Source organism: Rhinichthys klamathensis, unplaced genomic scaffold, assembly GCF_029890125.1.
Source record: "Rhinichthys klamathensis goyatoka isolate OS25496 unplaced genomic scaffold, OSU_Roscu_1.1 h1tg000275l_1, whole genome shotgun sequence".
NCBI lineage: Eukaryota > Metazoa > Chordata > Actinopteri > Cypriniformes > Leuciscidae > Rhinichthys > Rhinichthys klamathensis.
In genome coordinates this window covers 474,596-493,500 of record NW_026606794.1, presented here as the reverse complement: position 1 = coordinate 493,500, position 18,905 = coordinate 474,596, and the positions used below count along the sequence as shown (strand labels likewise).

Genomic DNA, 18,905 nt, shown 5'->3' with positions numbered 1-18,905 from the left:
GTTGAGGAAGTTCATATTCCTTACCGTGCTATTCAACAGCTTGTCATGGGTTTATGAGGGAGGCGTGCAGGGTATACCTAAAAAACAAGAGCTGTGACGCGACGTAGGGGTAGGGGAAGGGGAAGGGGAAGGGAAAGGGGAGGGGAGGAGGCACGACGGTACTTATGGAGGCGGTTTGACATATGGAGTAAATACTACAGGCTGGTTAGGAGGCGCTTGGACCGCTGGTGCTTTGGACATCGCTGGAGACGCGAAGGCTTCCCAGCGCGCCGACACTCATCTACCTAAAGCCGTTTAGCAAGAGTCCATGTCAAAACGATGCACTTCTTAAGAACGAGGAAACCGGCATTTACAGGAAATAAAAGAAGAAACCTGTGAATTGGTTTTCGGCCTCTCTGGCACGTTTTTTTTTAAACGACAGATTAAACCCTGGATACGCTTCATCACGGACGCAACAAACGGACACATATTTGCGATTGGAGTATTAGGCTACTGTAGCTAGTTTTTGTTACGCCCGAACTCAGTGCTTTGTGTTCATTTTTGACGTTGATCTAACCGTTTTAATGACACTGACAGTGCCTTCTTTTTGATTGTATTTTATAGACCTTTACTGCAGTAGCACATCTTGCTCCTTGTTACTTTGCCACTACGCAATAAATCCTGACACATGATTTAGAGCAATCTCAGGTAGATAAGAAAGGATAGATAAAGTGATCATAGTAACATATTTTGCTCGAGATAGTATTCAGGCTGTTTATGTCTATATTCGCTATCTGAGATCTGACCACCAGCGGTACACGTCAAGCGCTGCTCTAGCATCACCGCTCAACATCGAGGACTGAACATCTCAATTACCAACATGACGGATGGACCGAGACAAAGAGGGAGCGCAGCCCCGAGCACCGGTGAGGATGGAGCAGCAGACGCCGGCAAAACAGCGGGAGAGTCATCGGTGGCGTTGAAAAAGGAGATCGGTCTCGTCAGTGCCTGTGGCATTATTGTCGGTGAGTATTTCTATGTATTGTCATGTGGGTGGATGTGTTTTAAACGGATGCATTGTCAGTCGTGCACGGTGCACGGCTTGATTGGATAATGCTGAATGATAGTCTCTCTCTCATACTAATCAGTCCTATGAAATGGAAAAAGAGGTCATTTAAATCTGGAAAAACAAAAATAGTTGAAAATATAGGCCTACTATATATGAAAATATATGATAACAGTGGCGTGTGGTGGTGTTCTGAAATGAGGAGATAGTCTTTTTTATGTTTACATTTATTCCAAAATAACAACTAAAGGCACAATTCAAACAATATATTTTATTTGTTATCTGATGTTCAGCGGTTCTTTTTAATAATCAACTTATTTTCATCACTTATCAAGCTCGGTAAACACTGATCACAGACAAATAGGTAGCCTACCTTTCATTTCACCAAGCTGATTGCTCACTAAAATATCCCTACAGTCTTCATGTTTCAGTCCATTTCAAGTTTGATTCTGATGACATAAAGCGGTGTATCTAAATGGCTAAGTTGTTTACTTACTCACTTAAAAATGTTGGGTTAAAAATAACCCAACGTTTTTTAGAGTGTACTTTTTAATTCCCATTAAACGCCATAATTTTGTTCATTCAAACCGATTCACGAACGCGCACGAAAACAAGAGGCTGGTTTTATCGCACAAACCAATCATATCCAATCACAGCATGAAGGCAGTGCCTCCTCTCACCACAATTCATTCTCAATTACCTCCCACCAAACCCACAGCATGGTTTAGGGGGTCTGTTAAAACTCAATGGGCTCAGGGGAGGCAAGAGAGAAGCAGACTCCTGCTGTAACTTTACCTGTGGGTGTCGCTGTTGGACAGTGTTGCTTTAGAAAAACGAGTGATTTATGCACTTTTTAATGTCACATTTTGTATTTCTTTTGTTTTATTTTTCTAATATGGATTATTTTCTCATCCAATTTTTTGAGGAGGCACTGCCTCCCTTGCCTCCTCGGAGGAAACCCCCCTGATTATATACGCTTATGCCTGTTGTTCTGTTGATTAGTGGTCCAATTAGTTTTTTTCTAATGGTTGATACGATATAATGTTGATTTAAGAGATAAACCAATAATCGTTTTGGCCTATATGCCTATTTAAGATGAGTATTGGTTTATAAACAATGTTGTTGTTGTTGTTATAAGATATTCATGCACATTATGTTTTAATTGTTGTAGTCTAAAGATTATTTAGTTATCATTGTCATGAAAATGATCTGTAAAATAATCAATATTGTATAGGTCATATAAAACAATATCGATGATGTCTTATAGTTAAATATTTTATACGATTTAAGTATAACAAACAGGATATACACAATCGCTTTATATAAAATAATTGTTCTTTTATACTATTTTAAAATAGAAAATGTGCATTAACAAGGCTGTCAGCAGATTAGGAAACTGTATCAATCGATGTTTTTGGTCTAGCAAACAAAAATGTATCAGTCTAGCTCTAGCAAACTGCAAAACAGCCATGGGCTCGTGTTTTTTTTCACAATAGTTTAAAATGGCTAAGCAAGAATAAAAAATGCACGTGGCTTGACCATGTTGTTCTTTTTCTGTCTATTATTTTCACTTCTGGAAATCAGTGACTTAGAGTAGCTGAAACGCTGCAAATATAACAGGAAGTGAAGAGAGGAAACGTGACTTATCCTTCGTCAGTTTATTGAGTATGTCACAGGGTAGTTTTCATTTATTGCTTCTTGCAGCATAAGCTATAAAATTATATTTAATGTAATGATGAGAGTTAAGGAAAAGTAAAACGCACTCAAGATAATCCCAGCCCACATTTTAACTGCAGCTATATGATAATCCTCTTCAGCAACCTTGATCAGGTCAGGTCACACATTCACATGCTCTCAGTTGGCTCACGTGAACATTATTATCAGGTGATTGTCGCTTCGGATCGCTCAAAGCTTTCCTCAAGCCTTTGTACTTCATTAGATTTATCAGAATACTTTATAACTTCTGACACTCTCATCTTTATCAACCCCTTTTCTGGAACCCTTTGTGAGCTGGAAATGAAGCATGGACCTGAACGTGAACTTTCTGTGTTTTTTTGACTCGCTTAGACCCATTTTTACGTTGAATATTTGGATTATGGTCTCTGGTAATCAGTAGGGATTGTTAGAATGGAAACAGGTGCTAGGAACCTAGTTTTAGTAGAGTAAAGGCTGACAGATCATCTGAATGTGCACTTAGAAGGAGATTGTGATATGATGCACTGCAGATTAAAAAGTGCATTGTATATCTTTTGCTAAAAGCAAACTGGCCTCAGATGTTATCAAGAGATGCTTATGGATTGATTGAAGAACATCATACATCAAGCTGGCTACAAAGTATTTTAAAGTTTGATGTGAGCCAAAATAGATGTAACCAGTTAGCAGCCCAATAAATATTTAATTGCATTCCATTATTCTTTCTCAGACAGGTTTTTGATCTGATACAGTCATATATTAAACTTTAGTGATTGGTTAATGCTCCAATAAGATTATTAAAATCCAAGTGAAAATGTATGATGTACAGTATTTATGTAGAACTGAAAACTGCAAGAGGTAAATAATATCTATAGACCTTCATTATCTAAAAGCTAAACCAGTGTTTTTATGGTATGGGTTTTTTGATGATCCTACAAAAGAAACATGTTCAACATTTAGCCTAATTCTAGAAACGTTTTGTAAATCTATCCACTTTGATTATACAAAGAGTCTGGGTTGCATAACAGTTGAACCAATTTTATTTGATGAAAGGAGACATTGTTTTGTGTAAATGGCTTGCTTCATTAACACAAACTCTGATTTATTTATGTGAATTAGTAAAAGGGAAACATCTGGCTATCAAGGCTACAGACCCACAGAAACCGTTTGATCAATTGAGGCATGAAAGAAAATCAATAGGACAGTTGAAAGAGATTCGCCTCAGCAAACATGTTAGCTAGAGTAATAAATAGAAGTACAAGTGAATGTAATATCACTGTGCAATAAATAGACAATGACTGACATGCATATGATAAGCTGATAGCAAAGAGTGAACTGACTTTGAGGTAAGTCAGTTCACTGCGGCCACTTTGGCACTCTGTGCAGCTGTATTCGATGTTGGCAATAGGTGCTATCTATCTATTTGAATGGGGATAGACCTAAATCCTGAATAAAAATGCGGTCACATTAACAAAATGGAATGGGCAAAAAAAAAAGTCCATTGTCAATGGTGTAGCAATAAAGCACAGCTCACAAATAAGTCACTTTTAAACAGCAGCTTTCTGTTTGCAACGAATGAACGAACTCGCATGACCAACGTGAAACCATTTGCAAATCTGTGTGGGGAAATTATATTTCGGCCCCATGTGAAATTGTGCAGATTGCGTGGGTATCTATTGAAACCACTGTATTTTGCCATCAAAAATGGGCCAAACAACAGTAAATGTGATCGCATCTTAATGTGTCAATTCTGACAACAATCCTATCAAAAATTTTACTTTTTATTTTAAATCACTCTACAAATGTTTGTTTTTTTAATGGCTGGTACAGCTAATAATTTTTATTTTTATTTTTATTTTTTTATGGCTGGTACAGCTAAAGTGCAATACAGTAAAAAAACCAAAAAAAAAAAACAGACAATGCCTTATCTAAAAGCTAACTGGCACTTTGAATTGAAAAGCAGGACTTTTCTGTAGCCTTTCCATCTATGTGTTTGACAAAGATTAGCATAGATTAGTGTAGATTGACAAACCGGGATTCCGGGATTGCTGCTGTGTTGCCTGTGATGTTTGTGCTGTGAACACACAAAAGGGAAGCAAGAGGATGCAGTATGAAAAGGAAATCCCATCTAGATTTTTTCCTCTGTAGTCAGCAAGACCTCTTACAGCGTAAAACCTGTTAATGTTCATAATTCCCTGCTGGTTTCCTTATAGTCAATTAATACACAAGCTGGCTGAAACCAGATCAATCCCTACATGCTTTGGCAATAGTAAAAGATACCTTTGATTGTATAAAGTTGTGTAACTTGTACTTTGAGGTCATGGGACATGCTGAAGTTTGTGATAATCATATCTTGACAGGGCTTTTTCAAAGCAGAGATATAGGGAGAGAAGTGAAGTGGGAGAACAGCCAAAGACATAAGATGAATGCTCAGCTGTCATGAAGGTTTATGGATATTATTTTTAGTGCAGATTATTTTGTGAATAGCCTACATGGCAGCAGTGGTTACAGAGAAGTCTGATTACTTGTTTACAGTGGCAATGTTGAACAGACATTTGTATCCAAAGTGATTCACAGAACATAATTGCAGTGACAGTTCGACAGGAAAACCTGGACTAGTTGACTTACTGATGGGAAGAGATGTAATTGGGCAGAAACTCCGGCTCATGCATTGTTTACCTGAATTTTCACATGCATCAGTTTGTGTCAAAAGTCCAGACATGAAGCACAATCGGGGAAGATAAAAGAATAAACCACAGTTACACGTGCAGAACTGGTAGTCTCTCCACAATCTGCCTCCCACTTGTACAGTGAGATCACGTACTAGTTCAGCATTTTCTGCTTCAGAAAGCCTTTAACCTTTGTCCAGTTGGCCTAAATCACATAAGTGTCTTCCTCCATGGAGGAGCCTTGATCCAGCTTGGTTAGATTTGACATCCCTCTGGGTTATTGAGATCTTCACAGGGGTTTGGTGGAAAAACACCTTTTGTAGTAAAGTGGTGTGTGTGCTTTCCAACGGAATAGTTTAGTAGGTCTAAATGAGATGATCTGTGAGATATACGGTTGTTTTGTTGTAAAAATGGTGGTTTACAAGTTATGGATGGGTTCGTTGGTATTGTGTGAATTAATGGGGACATGACCTAATGCGTGTGCTAAAATCGACCATGCTTACTTACAAATAACTGCAACAATGGCTTAGATAAGTAAAATTAGATTTGAGAAAAATTCACACCTGGTTTGATATTTTTATATGGAATGCAATGAAATTCAGACATTTTACATGTGTAACATAAATGTCCAAATACTTTTTTGGGGCCAATATGTGAATTACAAACACACAGTGGTGGTGCACTATACTGCACTAAGTGCACACATGGCAAATACACACTCCCCCATATATTTGCTGTGTGTACTCACTCCATTAGTCACGCTGAATTCTAACTCAGCAAATGTGAATTGCTCTCACCAACTGCTTTCTCTCTCTTGGTTCTTCTTTCTCTGCCACACTGACATTTTAATTTCCGTTTGATTCATACACTGTCATGCTTTTTCTTTTTCTATATCGCCCCTTTTCTCTTTGCCACTGTCATAAGTCTCGCTGATCTCTATATCTCCTGGGTTAAGTGTCACACTGTCATCTCATCATGCTTTCCTATGTATTTTAGGGATATTGTACATAAAATGTAGTGAAGCACCATATTTGTAATTTCTTTTTGTATTTAATAGCAACTGCCATTATTGGATATTTATCAGTCAAAATTGGAAATCTATCCACTTTATTTGTGCTTGTTGTAATCACAAACACACTGGTTTGTAGCACAAATAGCCTAGTTTTACCATTTACTGCACTTTCTTATTCTTCTAGTTATTTACCTTTAGCGGGTAATTAATCAGAAGTCTCAAACATTCACAGAAAATAGCTTACTTCCGCATTGCAAACAAGGTGGATAGATTTCTGTCTAATTTAAACCATTTGGATAGATGAAGACATTCTCTTGAATCTTTAATAGTGCAAGTTGGAGTGAATTTCTGTGTGCACATAATGATAGTTTTTAGTATGTAATTAATTTTTTTAACAAAGTAGTTATCGCCTATAGAGATATCGGCTACACTTTCAAAATGTGTATCCCTAATGCATTTCTGACCAATCTAAAATCTCTTTAAATCCTTTACTCAGGATAAAGTCTGTTTCATTAATTTCATTTTAAATTGGAGCACTTTAGTAGATTCATTCAGACATTAATTGAAGGCTTATATGATGCATTGGTGTGACAGCTCCACCTCCTTTTTCACACACAATCCTTCTCTTTTTCTGACCTGTTTTCTACATTAATTCACAATTCTAAACTAAATACCCAACCTCTCTGTTTTCTCTTTTACAGGTAACATCATCGGCTCTGGAATCTTTGTTAGTCCAAAGGGAGTGTTGGAAAATGCCAGTTCAGTGGGCCTGGCTCTCATAGTATGGATCGTCACAGGTGTTATAACAGCGATTGGAGCACTCTGCTACGCTGAGCTGGGCGTCACAATCCCCAAATCTGGAGGCGACTACTCTTATGTCAAGGACATCTTCGGAGGACTGGCAGGGTGAGGTTTTCAGCCACACATTAGTTTTAATAATACTTCCAGAGAATAGACTGCTTATCAATCAAAGTCCATATTATTTCTAGAAGTAGATGACTTAATTATTGTTAATGCAGAACTTAGTGTGATAGGATGTTTTAACATGAATGTATCTCTGAGTTCCTGTAAGTCAGCGCTTCAACAAACCTGAAGAAAATAATGGAATAACAACATTTCTCGCTCCACAGGAATCTGTGGACATTTTTTCTGTCAAAACACCTGTAATCTCATGTCAACACCATGTAACAGTTTACTGTGACAGTAAACACCATTACCTTTCATTGTGTGGTAATTAGCTTGTTAAAGGTGCTAGCATTGTTGCTGTCTGGTGAAGTAGTTGTAGCTGTGATTTAACATTTTTTAATAGGTACTCAGCCGTCAATCAAATCTTTTAGCATTGCCTTTGCTTACATGCCAACAAACTTTGCTTAGCACAGTGACTGCTCTATTGAATAATACTGCTAAAGGACAACCATTAGCTGGTCATTCCCTCGTGCCTCTATCTCACTCCAAACAAATGATGGCAATGAATGATCTTGTATACACAAATTGAGTCCATCCTTAGAAGAAAGACTGTTATGCAAATAACACAATGCGGATCACTAGCTAAAAATAACTATGGTATTAACATGATACTTTGTGTTTTTGGAGATGAAACATAGTTATCAAAATACCACTGTATTACCATCTATTGAGTACTTTTTTGTTGGAAGCATTATAACTTTTTTGAATGTTTATATGCTACAGGTTTCTGCGGTTGTGGATTGCTGTGTTGGTGATCTATCCCACTAACCAGGCAGTTATCGCCCTTACCTTCTCCAACTACGTCCTGCAGCCTCTGTTCCCCACCTGCTTCCCCCCAGAGAATGGTCTGCGTCTGCTCGCTGCCATCTGCTTGTGTGAGTACCAGAAGGAAAAACCGAGATATCATTGTCTTATCATTTAGGGATTGTTGCTACATTCATATTTAGATGACCATTGATATTGCTACAAGTCCTCCCTATATATATATATATATATATATATATATATATATATGCCCGACCAAAAACATCATGGCCATATTCCAGAATGACAAGTTCTTGTATTGACAATGCAAGTGTTAAGTACTCTGTAAAGTCTCCTCCAGCACATCCCAAAGACTTCCAATGAATTTAAGGTCTGGATTCAGAGGTGCCAATTCATGTGTGAAAATGATTCTTCATGCTCCCTCCCAATCCTTCTTTTACAATTTGAGCCTGACGAATCTTGACTTTGTCATTCTGGAAAATAGCCATTATGTGTCTTCCTACATGGTTGTAAGTGGAATGAAAAGCTACACACTCCATCAAGGGTTAGAACTTAGAAGAACTGTTGCCAAACATATAACATGCTAGAAACGTAATAATCACTGCAATAATGATCCAGTCATTGACTCTTAAGCATTTGCCTATTTAAATCCAAACAGCGACTATTTTTGACCGGGCAGTGTGTGTGTATATGTATACATATAGGGACTGCAAGAGAATGGTAAAAAAAAAAAAGAGAAAAGGTTAAGATAGCAAAAAGGAAAGTGAGAGCCGTTAAATTGTGGATGCTAAACCATTATCATATGTAAGAGAAGATGGGTTTGACAGACACGAAAATATTTTAAGGTTATCTGAATGTTTTGAACACTCATAAGATGAAAAAAACCTGTATATTTTGCATACATTGTAGACTGTTTTATGTTGTTTACCTCACAGATGCTATAACAACTTACACAATCACTATTTCCACATCTGCTTGTGATTCACTTCTGAATACTTGTATATTTTAGACATTTTTCTCTGCACATGGACAAATTGTAGCTGGGAATGGATACTTCATTACAGCCTCTTATGTTTGACCATAGGGGCAAATCACGCTCAAGTGAAAGAACCTTGAAGGCCAGATCTAGAGAGACAGTGTTTTGGGACTGATGTGTGATTGAAGAAGACCGAGGGGTCATACCCTGGGAGAGGGAACTGAAAGGTTGTGGGAAAATGTGCGGAGGATAGAAAAGGAAGAGAGTAAAAGAGAGAGGGATATGTGAAGATGGATGGAATGATGGTTTTTCATGGCATCAAGAAGCCTTGAGCGTGGGCTTTCTGCAAACTTCACGCTGGAGCTACAAATACTGCAAGTTGTATGTAGACAGGCAAACAACAGAGACCCTAAGAAAAAAGACAGAGGTCAAGAAGAGAGGATATTAGGTGATATCTCAACTTGTTTTGATATTGCAACTGTAAAGTTTCAATTTAAACCCAACCTTAAAAGTTATTTAGTTTAATAATTAGATATATTAAAAATATTTCATCTTTTTTTTTTTTTATGGAAAAAATCTGACCCAGAATTAGCTACCTAACTATAACCAGTACTAGCTCTTTGTCCATTGCACAGGTTAATAAAGGTGATGATACACAGGGCAACTGTTTGAGCAATGTTGCCGTCAACGGGCAACCAGATGAGACACAGGGCCCACGACTGACCTAAATTATCCAGATAGAAATGTATTGCCCATTTTCAATGGGAAAGTTACCCAAGCAACAATCGCTCGGCAAGATTGCCCAGCAACATTGCTCAAAAAGTTGCCCTGTGTATCATCACCTTAACAGAGCTGAGTCAGCATTCATGGTGTGCTTTTAATACTCTAAAAAGTGACTATCAAGACCATAATGTTCTGATTAGCTGAAGTTGAAGGTTGTTTTTTAACTTAACGGATGTTCTCAAGCAGCACTAAAGCTTTTTTTTTTTGCTTCTTCTTTAGCTTGCTTTTGTTTTGTTTAGAGAACCGCAGGAAGTAAGTGAAAGGGCAAAAGTGGACACTATGGCACAGTTTTACTTTACACGATGTCCCTGTTCTTGTACTCTTTTGTACCCTTTATGTCTTTTCTTCTAAAACCACTACTGCAATTCTGAGAAACGTTTTTTTGTAAGTGTGTGCATGGCTCTGTGTCAGAAGAACCTAATCTGTTGCCTTAGTAGGTAGCATTGTAATGGAACACAGTGACACGAACACTATTCCAAACGGTTGTCAGATTAACTGCTGCCATTTAAGATACCTTCTCATGGCCAAATACTGGCAGCATTGCATGTACATTTTTCAGAGAAGACAATCTCATAAGTTATTAGTTATGTCCCAAATTGCGTACTTACTCTGTGCACTATGTACTCTACCGTCTACTGTTATTTGGTCATCCAGCATCAGAGTCTGATAGCCCCTTCTGCTACATTAGGAACGCTATGACAGATTGTATTAAGTGACCAACTTTTCAAACTTAGTTTTTTTCAGTGATCATCGGGGTATTTTAAACGCACTTTTTCATTTTTAAAATTTTCTGTGTAAACACACTAACACCATTTATACAATAAAATTACATAGAATAGTGCATGCATAGAAAGTATGCAAATTGGGACCTACTGTATTGTGAAAACTTAACGAAAAAAATGATACGTGAGAAAATTGTTGATTATTAATATAATTATAATTTATACAATTTTGTAAATTACTTAAAAGGTTAAATCTACTTAAAAATGTACTATTTTACCAAAAATATTATGTGCTTGAGCGCATTTGAGTATCACATGGTTAGCTTAGCAACATGCTAACTCCATTGAAATAAATTGTTTTTTTTTGAGTCGGCTATTTGTGCTTCGAATCAATTATTTAATTAATTACGCTGCCTATGCAAGCAGTAAAGTGCAAAACAGAATCCACCATGTTTTAGAACAGATCCCATGAGTATATTGTGTTTAACAGGCTGTTGAATATAGAAAAAAATTGTTTAGCACATGATTCTACTTGCATAAAGTCTTAAGATATCAAGGGGATAAAATGGAAGGTTAAATTAGTAACTCTGACCTCTATGTGCGTGACCACCACTGTAATCAGCTTATTGTAGTAAGATTCCTGTTGTCATAGGAATGTTTTCTGCATTCTTCCATTAGCATGGTGTACTATGTAGATTTCACTACCTGTTTATTTTTCCATTCCAAAGTAGTTTCACAAACGTCCTCTCCGGTCGATTTCCCAGAATGCACTGCCCTTATCTCAAGACACGACTGGGCTCAGTTAGAAGCATGTCTTTGCTCTTTTTCTTACACAGAGATAAGACATAAGGATTACACCTCCTCGCCCAAAGCCGTGTTGTGTTTGGTTTTTACTGCATTCTCTTCACATTATTTGACAGGATGTCAGTTTGCACTGTCAGACTATTTGTGTTGATTTCGCCACAAACAGTAATTACCATGGATTTTGTGTAACAAAACACCTTACCCCGCCTAATATCACTTGACTTGCATTTTATTGTTGTGACATGCCTAATATCCTGTAATACTCCGCCTAATATCACTTGACCTGCATTTTATTGTTGTGACTAGATGCTGCTGCACCTCTATGTAGTTTCATTCTAAATGAGTGCCAAGAACTCTCGCTGAGTTTGGCCACTGCACATTGACATTCTCAAATCACACACAGTTCACACTAGTTTTGAATGTAATTGCTCTTTTGTTTAACCGTCTGTTGAGGTGAGTGATTTGATTTGCTGCTTGTCTACAAGTACACAAGTAGTATTTGAATGAAAAGGGATAACGCTGAACCCCGGAGTCCACATCACGAGGCGGCATTTTTGCATGTCTTGCAAGTTCTCAAAAGTGCACGAGTCAAGACTCAAAGTTTACTTGCACGTCCCTCTGATTTTATGACCAAATATGTCTGTCACATGCCATCAGACAACTGTGTGCATGTGACTTTGAGCGTTATTTAGCACATTGACTTTTCCAACATGCGTTTTCTAAGTTAAAATGTATTATGAATGTGTAAAAAAAAAAAAAAAAAAAAATGTTTCACGTACTCTAACTGGTTACAATGTTCATTTTTTTAAATCTTGTAGCTTTTTGTTGTTCATTTAAATAATTCTCCAGTCTGTCAAATGATTTCTTAAAAGTACAAATATTCCATATAATCTTTCAAATCATATGAGGTAAAAAATATATATATATATATATATATCACACGGGCTGTCAATGCTCTAAATTTTCCTGTACCATCTTGCTGACAATGTCACATTAGATCCATAAAAGAGAATATGCATACTGAGTTGCTTTGAATAAAAACATCTGTGAGATCAATATAAAGGCAAAATATCATATCCTATTATAATTCATCTGTGCTGACTTTTTTAACCTAATTTCACCTGCCTATCTGTTTCAGATGTGGCAGCGCATTCAAATGTTTTTATGTATTGAATAAGTTCACCTGAAGGCCTATTTCGAGCTTGTCATTTGTGTGTCTGATAAATTCCTCATAGCTGAAAGCATTATTTTATAATCCTTTGGCATACTAGACTGTTCAAACAGCAGGGAGCCATTAATCTCACTAACGGCTCATAGTGTGTATATTGTGTGTAACCAGCCTTGTAACCTCAATGTCTGTGTGTTTCAGTGCTGCTGACTTGGGTGAATTGTGCCAGCGTGCGCTGGGCAACACGGGTACAGGATGTCTTCACTGCAGGGAAACTTCTGGCCCTCATTCTCATCATCATCATGGGTTTTGTACAAATCTGCAAGGGTAGGTACCATATGTCTATGTATGCAATGCTATATATTGGTTATTCAAGGAGGTCTGTGCTAAATAAAGCTATGTGTGGGGTGGGGGCTACGTGCAGTGCTTGTTCTTGTCCATGCATTTGTAGAAGTCTGCATGAGGGACTCCTCGTCCCTGCATTGCTTCATTGCTAGTAGCTCCGTAAAATCTTCAGAAAAAGTGAAAGCACAGCACTTCCCCTCTTTGCCTTGTTGTCTCAGCAGAAGTCACTGGGTTCAAACCCTCTAATAAAGAATAACACAGATAATGCAGTTTTCACAGCTGCTGCGTCAGAGAGGATTAAAGAATGATCACACTACCGACGGCCTGTTAGCTCAGACACTGACCTGATAATATGAGAGTGACAGATGTGATTCCATCATGCAGAAGATTTAAAAAAGACTGGATTTGGGCTTGTTGGGATTGGCTGCTTCAGGGTCATGTATGCTCTCAAAGAGAGTTTAGAGAGAACATGTGACCCAAAGACCTGAGCCTAGAATTGTGGTATTAATACTATGGCTTAGGGAGCAAAAAGATTGTAGGTTCAGGAAATCCAGTCAAAACCAGTTTATGGTGGTAGTTGTATTTTGGAACATGGTAGATGGTCTCTTAACTGGTTCAGGCTGCCTTTGGTGGATTACTAGCTGGTGGGAATCTGCCAAAGATAGTAGCCATTTGGATCTAATGCCCCTTGCTGGAAAAATCAGGTCACTATATTTTTGTCCAAGATGGTCTACCAGTTTCACAAAGTTTATACCAACTCAATCCAGCTGGGTTTAGCTGTATTTTCATAAACTTACTACTGTTTGTTATTAAGATCACAATACCATTTTGGTCCTTGACCAGGGAACTTGACCATCAGTTGCTCAAGAGGAGCTGTGTTTGCGATTACTCTACTTTAAGCTGTTTTAAATGAAAGCGTTTGCTAAAGGTTAACTAACTAGCTAATAAACAAGAGGCATTGTATAACAAATTTCCCTTTGATGTTTGATAACTATTGTACACTTTTTTTTTTTCTTTCTCCAGGCGAATATTACTGGTTGGAGCCGGCCAATGCTTTCGAGCCGTTTCAAGACTATGATGTTGGTCTGATTGCTCTGGCATTTCTACAGGGGTCCTTCGCCTACGGTGGCTGGAATTTCCTCAATTATGTCACAGAGGAACTCGTCGACCCCTATGTGTAAGCCAATTTTCATCTAAAGAGCTCACAGTAATTCAATACTGTGTTCTCAGTATTTAATTAGTATTAATTGTTATTAGTGTAAATTAAATATACATTTGTAATATCCAACAAACGACCACATAAAGGATCAATAGTCAGAATGGTCTGAAATATATCAAACTGCATATATAAAGAGCCAAAAGAATCACTGTATAATTTTACACAATGCCCTGAGGAGGTAACTGGAATCTGCCTCAAACTGACTGAAAAGTAGTATGTAGTTGGTTGGCTAAAATAATGCAATGTACTTCTACTTCTGTTCTAAATGAACACTTCTTTCCCTCTTTCCCTCTTTCTTGTTTTTATATTTTTCCATACAGAAACCTTCCCCGTGCTATCTTCATCTCCATTCCCCTCGTGACTTTTGTGTATGTTTTTGCTAACATTGCCTACGTCACTGCCATGAGCCCTCAGGAGCTGCTGGCTTCTAATGCTGTAGCTGTGGTGAGTGTTCATTCATAGCAGTCAGACATTTCAGGACCGCAAACAGACTGATTGTTTTGCTTTATGCAGGAGATTCTTTGACATATCTAACCAAGTATCAATATTTAAAGTTCTTTAAATTATACTTGGATTGAGCTCTTGATGCCTGCCTGTGTACCATTCAAATAGATATATCAGACTCCAGAATCTTCTGCATTCAATTCTAAAGACTTTCTTAATGAAACAGCACAGATATTATGGACATGATAATGCATGTTTTCGATCAACGTCTTCTTTTCCTCTGCTTGTCTCTCCTTTCTCTCCTTCACCACTCTGTTGCTCTCTCCCAGACGTTTGGTGAGAAGCTGTTGGGAGTGATGTCATGGATCATGCCCATCTCTGTGGCCTTGTCCACATTTGGGGGGGTCAACGGCTCCCTCTTCACCTCCTCTCGGTCAGTCCCTCCCTTCATCCATGCATCCATCCATCCATCCTTTGTACACAAGACTCATCTATCTATCTATCTATCGATCGTTCGTTTGTTGTATCGTTCTGTCTATCGTTCTGTCGGTCTGTGTCTTCACATATTCCCCTCTACTGAATATATTGGCATTGTAAATAACAGTATTCCTGGATTGTCCTCATGTTGTTTAGGTTGTTCTTCGCGGGTGCACGTGAAGGCCATCTCCCTAGTCTGCTGGCTATGATTCATGTGAAGCGCTGCACCCCAATTCCAGCTCTGCTCTTCACTGTGAGTATCATAAACAGTATAATATACCTCTCTCTCCCTTTAAGTGCATCTTTATAACTCACGCTCACATTTGTTGCACATCCTTTAATTCTGCTGGACAGTTGCTGAATTTAAGACTGACTTGTTCTTTTGTTGATTTTATGGCCTCCATTTTTCCGTAGTCCCAGTATGAATGGTCTTTATGATAATGTGATATGATATCGGACAATTCTTATACATATACCAAAAATCTCTCTCTTGCTTTCCCCGCAGTGCATCTCAACGATTCTGATGCTGTGCACCAGTGACATGTACACACTCATAAACTATGTGGGTTTCATCAACTACCTCTTCTATGGTGTCACTGTTGCCGGGCAGATTGTGCTTCGGATTAAACAACCAGATATGCACCGGCCAATTAAAGTAAGTCCCAGGAATTACTGAAACCCAGTGTTAAATTTTGTGTTATGTGGAACAGAAGTATTTTATGCTAATTTTGAGTTTACATACAGTATGAAAAAAAATCTGTGATCTCGGTAGTTGTTGACTTTTTACTGGTAACTTGCCATCTGTTATATATCCAGTATTCTGTTCAGCAAATGTATTTATATTTTGCTATAACCTTTGAATCATGATGTGCTTGTCCAGTTCTAGGTACTCCCTACATACCTCCCATATAAGCTGAAAACTTAAGATAAATTTTTACTTCTGGCTGCTAACCTTACTTCTCCAACTCACAGATCAGTCTGGTGTGGCCTGTCATCTACCTGCTGTTCTGGGCCTTCCTGCTGATCTTCTCTCTGTACTCGGAGCCTGTGGTGTGTGGCATTGGCTTGGCCATCATGCTTACTGGTGTCCCTGTCTATTTCTTGGGCGTGTACTGGGAAAACAAGCCCCAGTGTTTCAATACATTTGTTGGTAAGTGGAATAAAGTTCACAGATATATGTGGGGCTTAATGATGACATCACTTCTCTGTATTAGGTCTGATTAGAGACAATGTATCTCACACTGTAGGGCTGGGAACTGAGAACCGATTATATTATGTTATATTTACACTACCTGAGTGTGCCTGATGAAGACCTGAGGGTCGAAATGTTGCTTGCTTTTAATAAATTTCTTTTGGAGCAGTATTTTTCAGTGTGCGGACTTCACACTTCTTTATTTTGTATATTTACACTACTAATCAAAAGTTTGGTAAAGCAATTAATACTTTTATTCAGCAAGGATGTATTAAATGGATTAAAAGTGACATTTGTAATGTTTCTGTATGGCATACAGTATATCAATTTTAACAGTACAAATCGACACATTACTCAATGTGGGATATTGATTGCAAGAGACTGGACAGGATTCACAGTTACGCTTTTAAAAGTGACATTTATAATGTTTCTGAATCGCATACAGTACCGGTATATCAATTTTAATACCTTTTAAAAAGCGTAACTGTGAATCCTGTCCAGTCTCTTGCAATCAATATCCCACATTGAGTAATGTGTCGATTTGTACTGTTAAAATTGATATACTGTATGCCATACAGAAACATTATAAATGTCACTTTTAATCCATTTAATACATCCTTGAAATTGACATTAAAATACCTTGCTCACCAATATTAGAATGATTTCTGAAGGATTTTAAAAATGACTTTGGCTTGGTGAGCATAAGATTCTTCTTTCAGAAAGACCCCTTAAATTAAATGATTCTCTTTATGTTCTCAGACAAGATGACATACCTGGGTCAGAAGTTTTGTGTAGTGGTCTACCCAATGGAGGAAAAGAAGAAAAACGAAGAGTCTGGAGATGAGATTGAAATGAAGGAACAGTCGGTTCCACTGTCAGCAGAAGATGAGGAGACACCGAAATCAGCTGACTGCTAAACAGACACATGTGGAGACACACTCATTCTCTCACATAAGTGAGACTGACACTGGAAATCAAACTCAGATTTTTTTTCACATACCACTATATTTTGCCTTTTCATAAAGAGGGGGTTGCACTGGAGTGGAAGTGGCTAAGCTCAGGAGAGAGAAATGAACAAAGACTAGCTGCTCCACAGGTCATGTGGTTCTGCTGTAGTGGTCTTAGAAAATGTTCTACATTCTCTCTAGTTGCTAGTCTCTCAGCAGCCGCTTTCTACTCCATCGACTGTGCAAAAGAATTACAACACTAAAATGAGAGATTACATAAAGCCCTGGCCTAAAGGGTCTGCATTTTTTTAAGAACTTTCTGAAACATTCTTTTCTATGAGAAACACGGGGAATTTGAATTCCATTCTGTAAATTACAGTTTATGTGATAAAAATGCCAAACTACATCATGGCTTACCCTGATATGGCAGGGTTCATTTTATTTATTTATTTATTACTGAGTACATTCTAATGTTCTAATTCTTACCCCCTCTTTATTTTTATTTTTTTCCGTTCAGGTGTCTGTCATAACACACCTAGCAGAAAATAGTTTTTTATAAGCCAAAGCTGTATTTTAATTTGACATTTTCTCATTTCAAGTGTATTTCATCAAACCAAAACACTCAGAAGCATTTCTTTTTTATATATATTGATATTTTTTATTGTCTTATTCTAATCATATTCCTTTGTTATTATAAAATTATTATTATTCTTTTCTCTTTCCTAAAGGAAAGCTCTGGGACCTTTTTTAATCATCATATTTTTAAGGCATATATTTAAGAACCAATTGTGGTGGTTCAGAGTAGTTTTCTTCCTGGTTACTCTGGTCCTGATACAATTCAAGCTCTTTTATTTGCCTTAACTTTTATGTAAACTGTATAAAGATATTATCGCTGTTAAAGAGTATTTTGCTTTCTGATATTTTTGAAGATAAAAAGTGTTCAATGAAAACTTAAAGATGCCATTGTGAAGTTAAGTATTGCAACAGTATATTCATTCTGTGTGGACTTTAGATAATACGGCATGATGCCATTGGATTTACAGCCACAGTCATAAATTCACTTTCCCACAGTTGAATTATTAAGAAAGTTTACACACAGATGCAGATTCAAAATGGCAGAGTGGTTTGGTTATATGAAAAAGAAAAAGAAAATAGTGGCGCATAACTAGTGTTTGTGATGTATCTGAAAGCCTGTGAGAATGTACTAGTTCTATAGTTTTGGTCATATCAATTATTATGTGAATATTCAAAAACTTGAAATCAGTTATGTCAGAAGAGCTTGTTAAATCAGTCATGTAATGCACAATATATATCATAATTGTGTAGATGGACTGTAGATGTTAATGTAGGTGCAATACAAGGGACTAGAATCAATCGATCAAGCTAACAAACCTATGATTTATTCATAGTCTGAATAATTACATTAATACACTAAATAATTAAACTACACACCAAAATTAAACAAGCCTTAAAGATAATTCATTTTCGTTAAAAAAATAACATTAATATGTGTAAGTAAATTACATATGCTCAGTTCAAGAATACATGATTAAAGTGTTCAGTATGTATGTATGCCACTTGTCCATACAAACATACAAGGCTTTTTAGTGGTCACAGGGTCTGTTCATTGTGCCTCTGTTTTGATGTCACACCTATACCCACTTGTGAAGCTTATGGAA

At 37.4% G+C, this 18,905-nt stretch overlaps 1 protein-coding gene across 1 annotated transcript; it reads left to right on the top strand.

The window, feature by feature from the left end:
* The first annotated feature begins 555 nt into the window (after positions 1-555).
* On the top strand, positions 556-18,479 carry slc7a8a (solute carrier family 7 member 8a). The gene is made up of 11 exons (XM_056268749.1): positions 556-1,004; positions 7,120-7,324; positions 8,108-8,259; positions 12,804-12,929; positions 13,971-14,124; positions 14,487-14,610; positions 14,940-15,043; positions 15,244-15,340; positions 15,593-15,742; positions 16,060-16,237; positions 17,039-18,479. The coding sequence occupies exons 1-11, from the start codon at positions 860-862 to the stop codon at positions 17,194-17,196; spliced, it is 1,593 nt and encodes a 530-aa protein (XP_056124724.1). The 5' UTR covers positions 556-859; the 3' UTR covers positions 17,197-18,479.
* The last annotated feature ends 426 nt before the right edge of the window (positions 18,480-18,905 follow it).

Excerpts from the sequence above, each read along its gene's own strand:
- slc7a8a (XM_056268749.1), top strand. The coding sequence starts at position 860 with ATGACGGATGGACCGAGACAAAGAGGGAGCGCAGCCCCGAGCACCGGT. Across the intron at positions 14,125-14,486 it reads GAACTCGTCGACCCCTATGT|AAACCTTCCCCGTGCTATCT; the intron begins GTAAGCCAATTT and ends TTTTCCATACAG. Across the intron at positions 15,743-16,059 it reads ATATGCACCGGCCAATTAAA|ATCAGTCTGGTGTGGCCTGT; the intron begins GTAAGTCCCAGG and ends TCCAACTCACAG.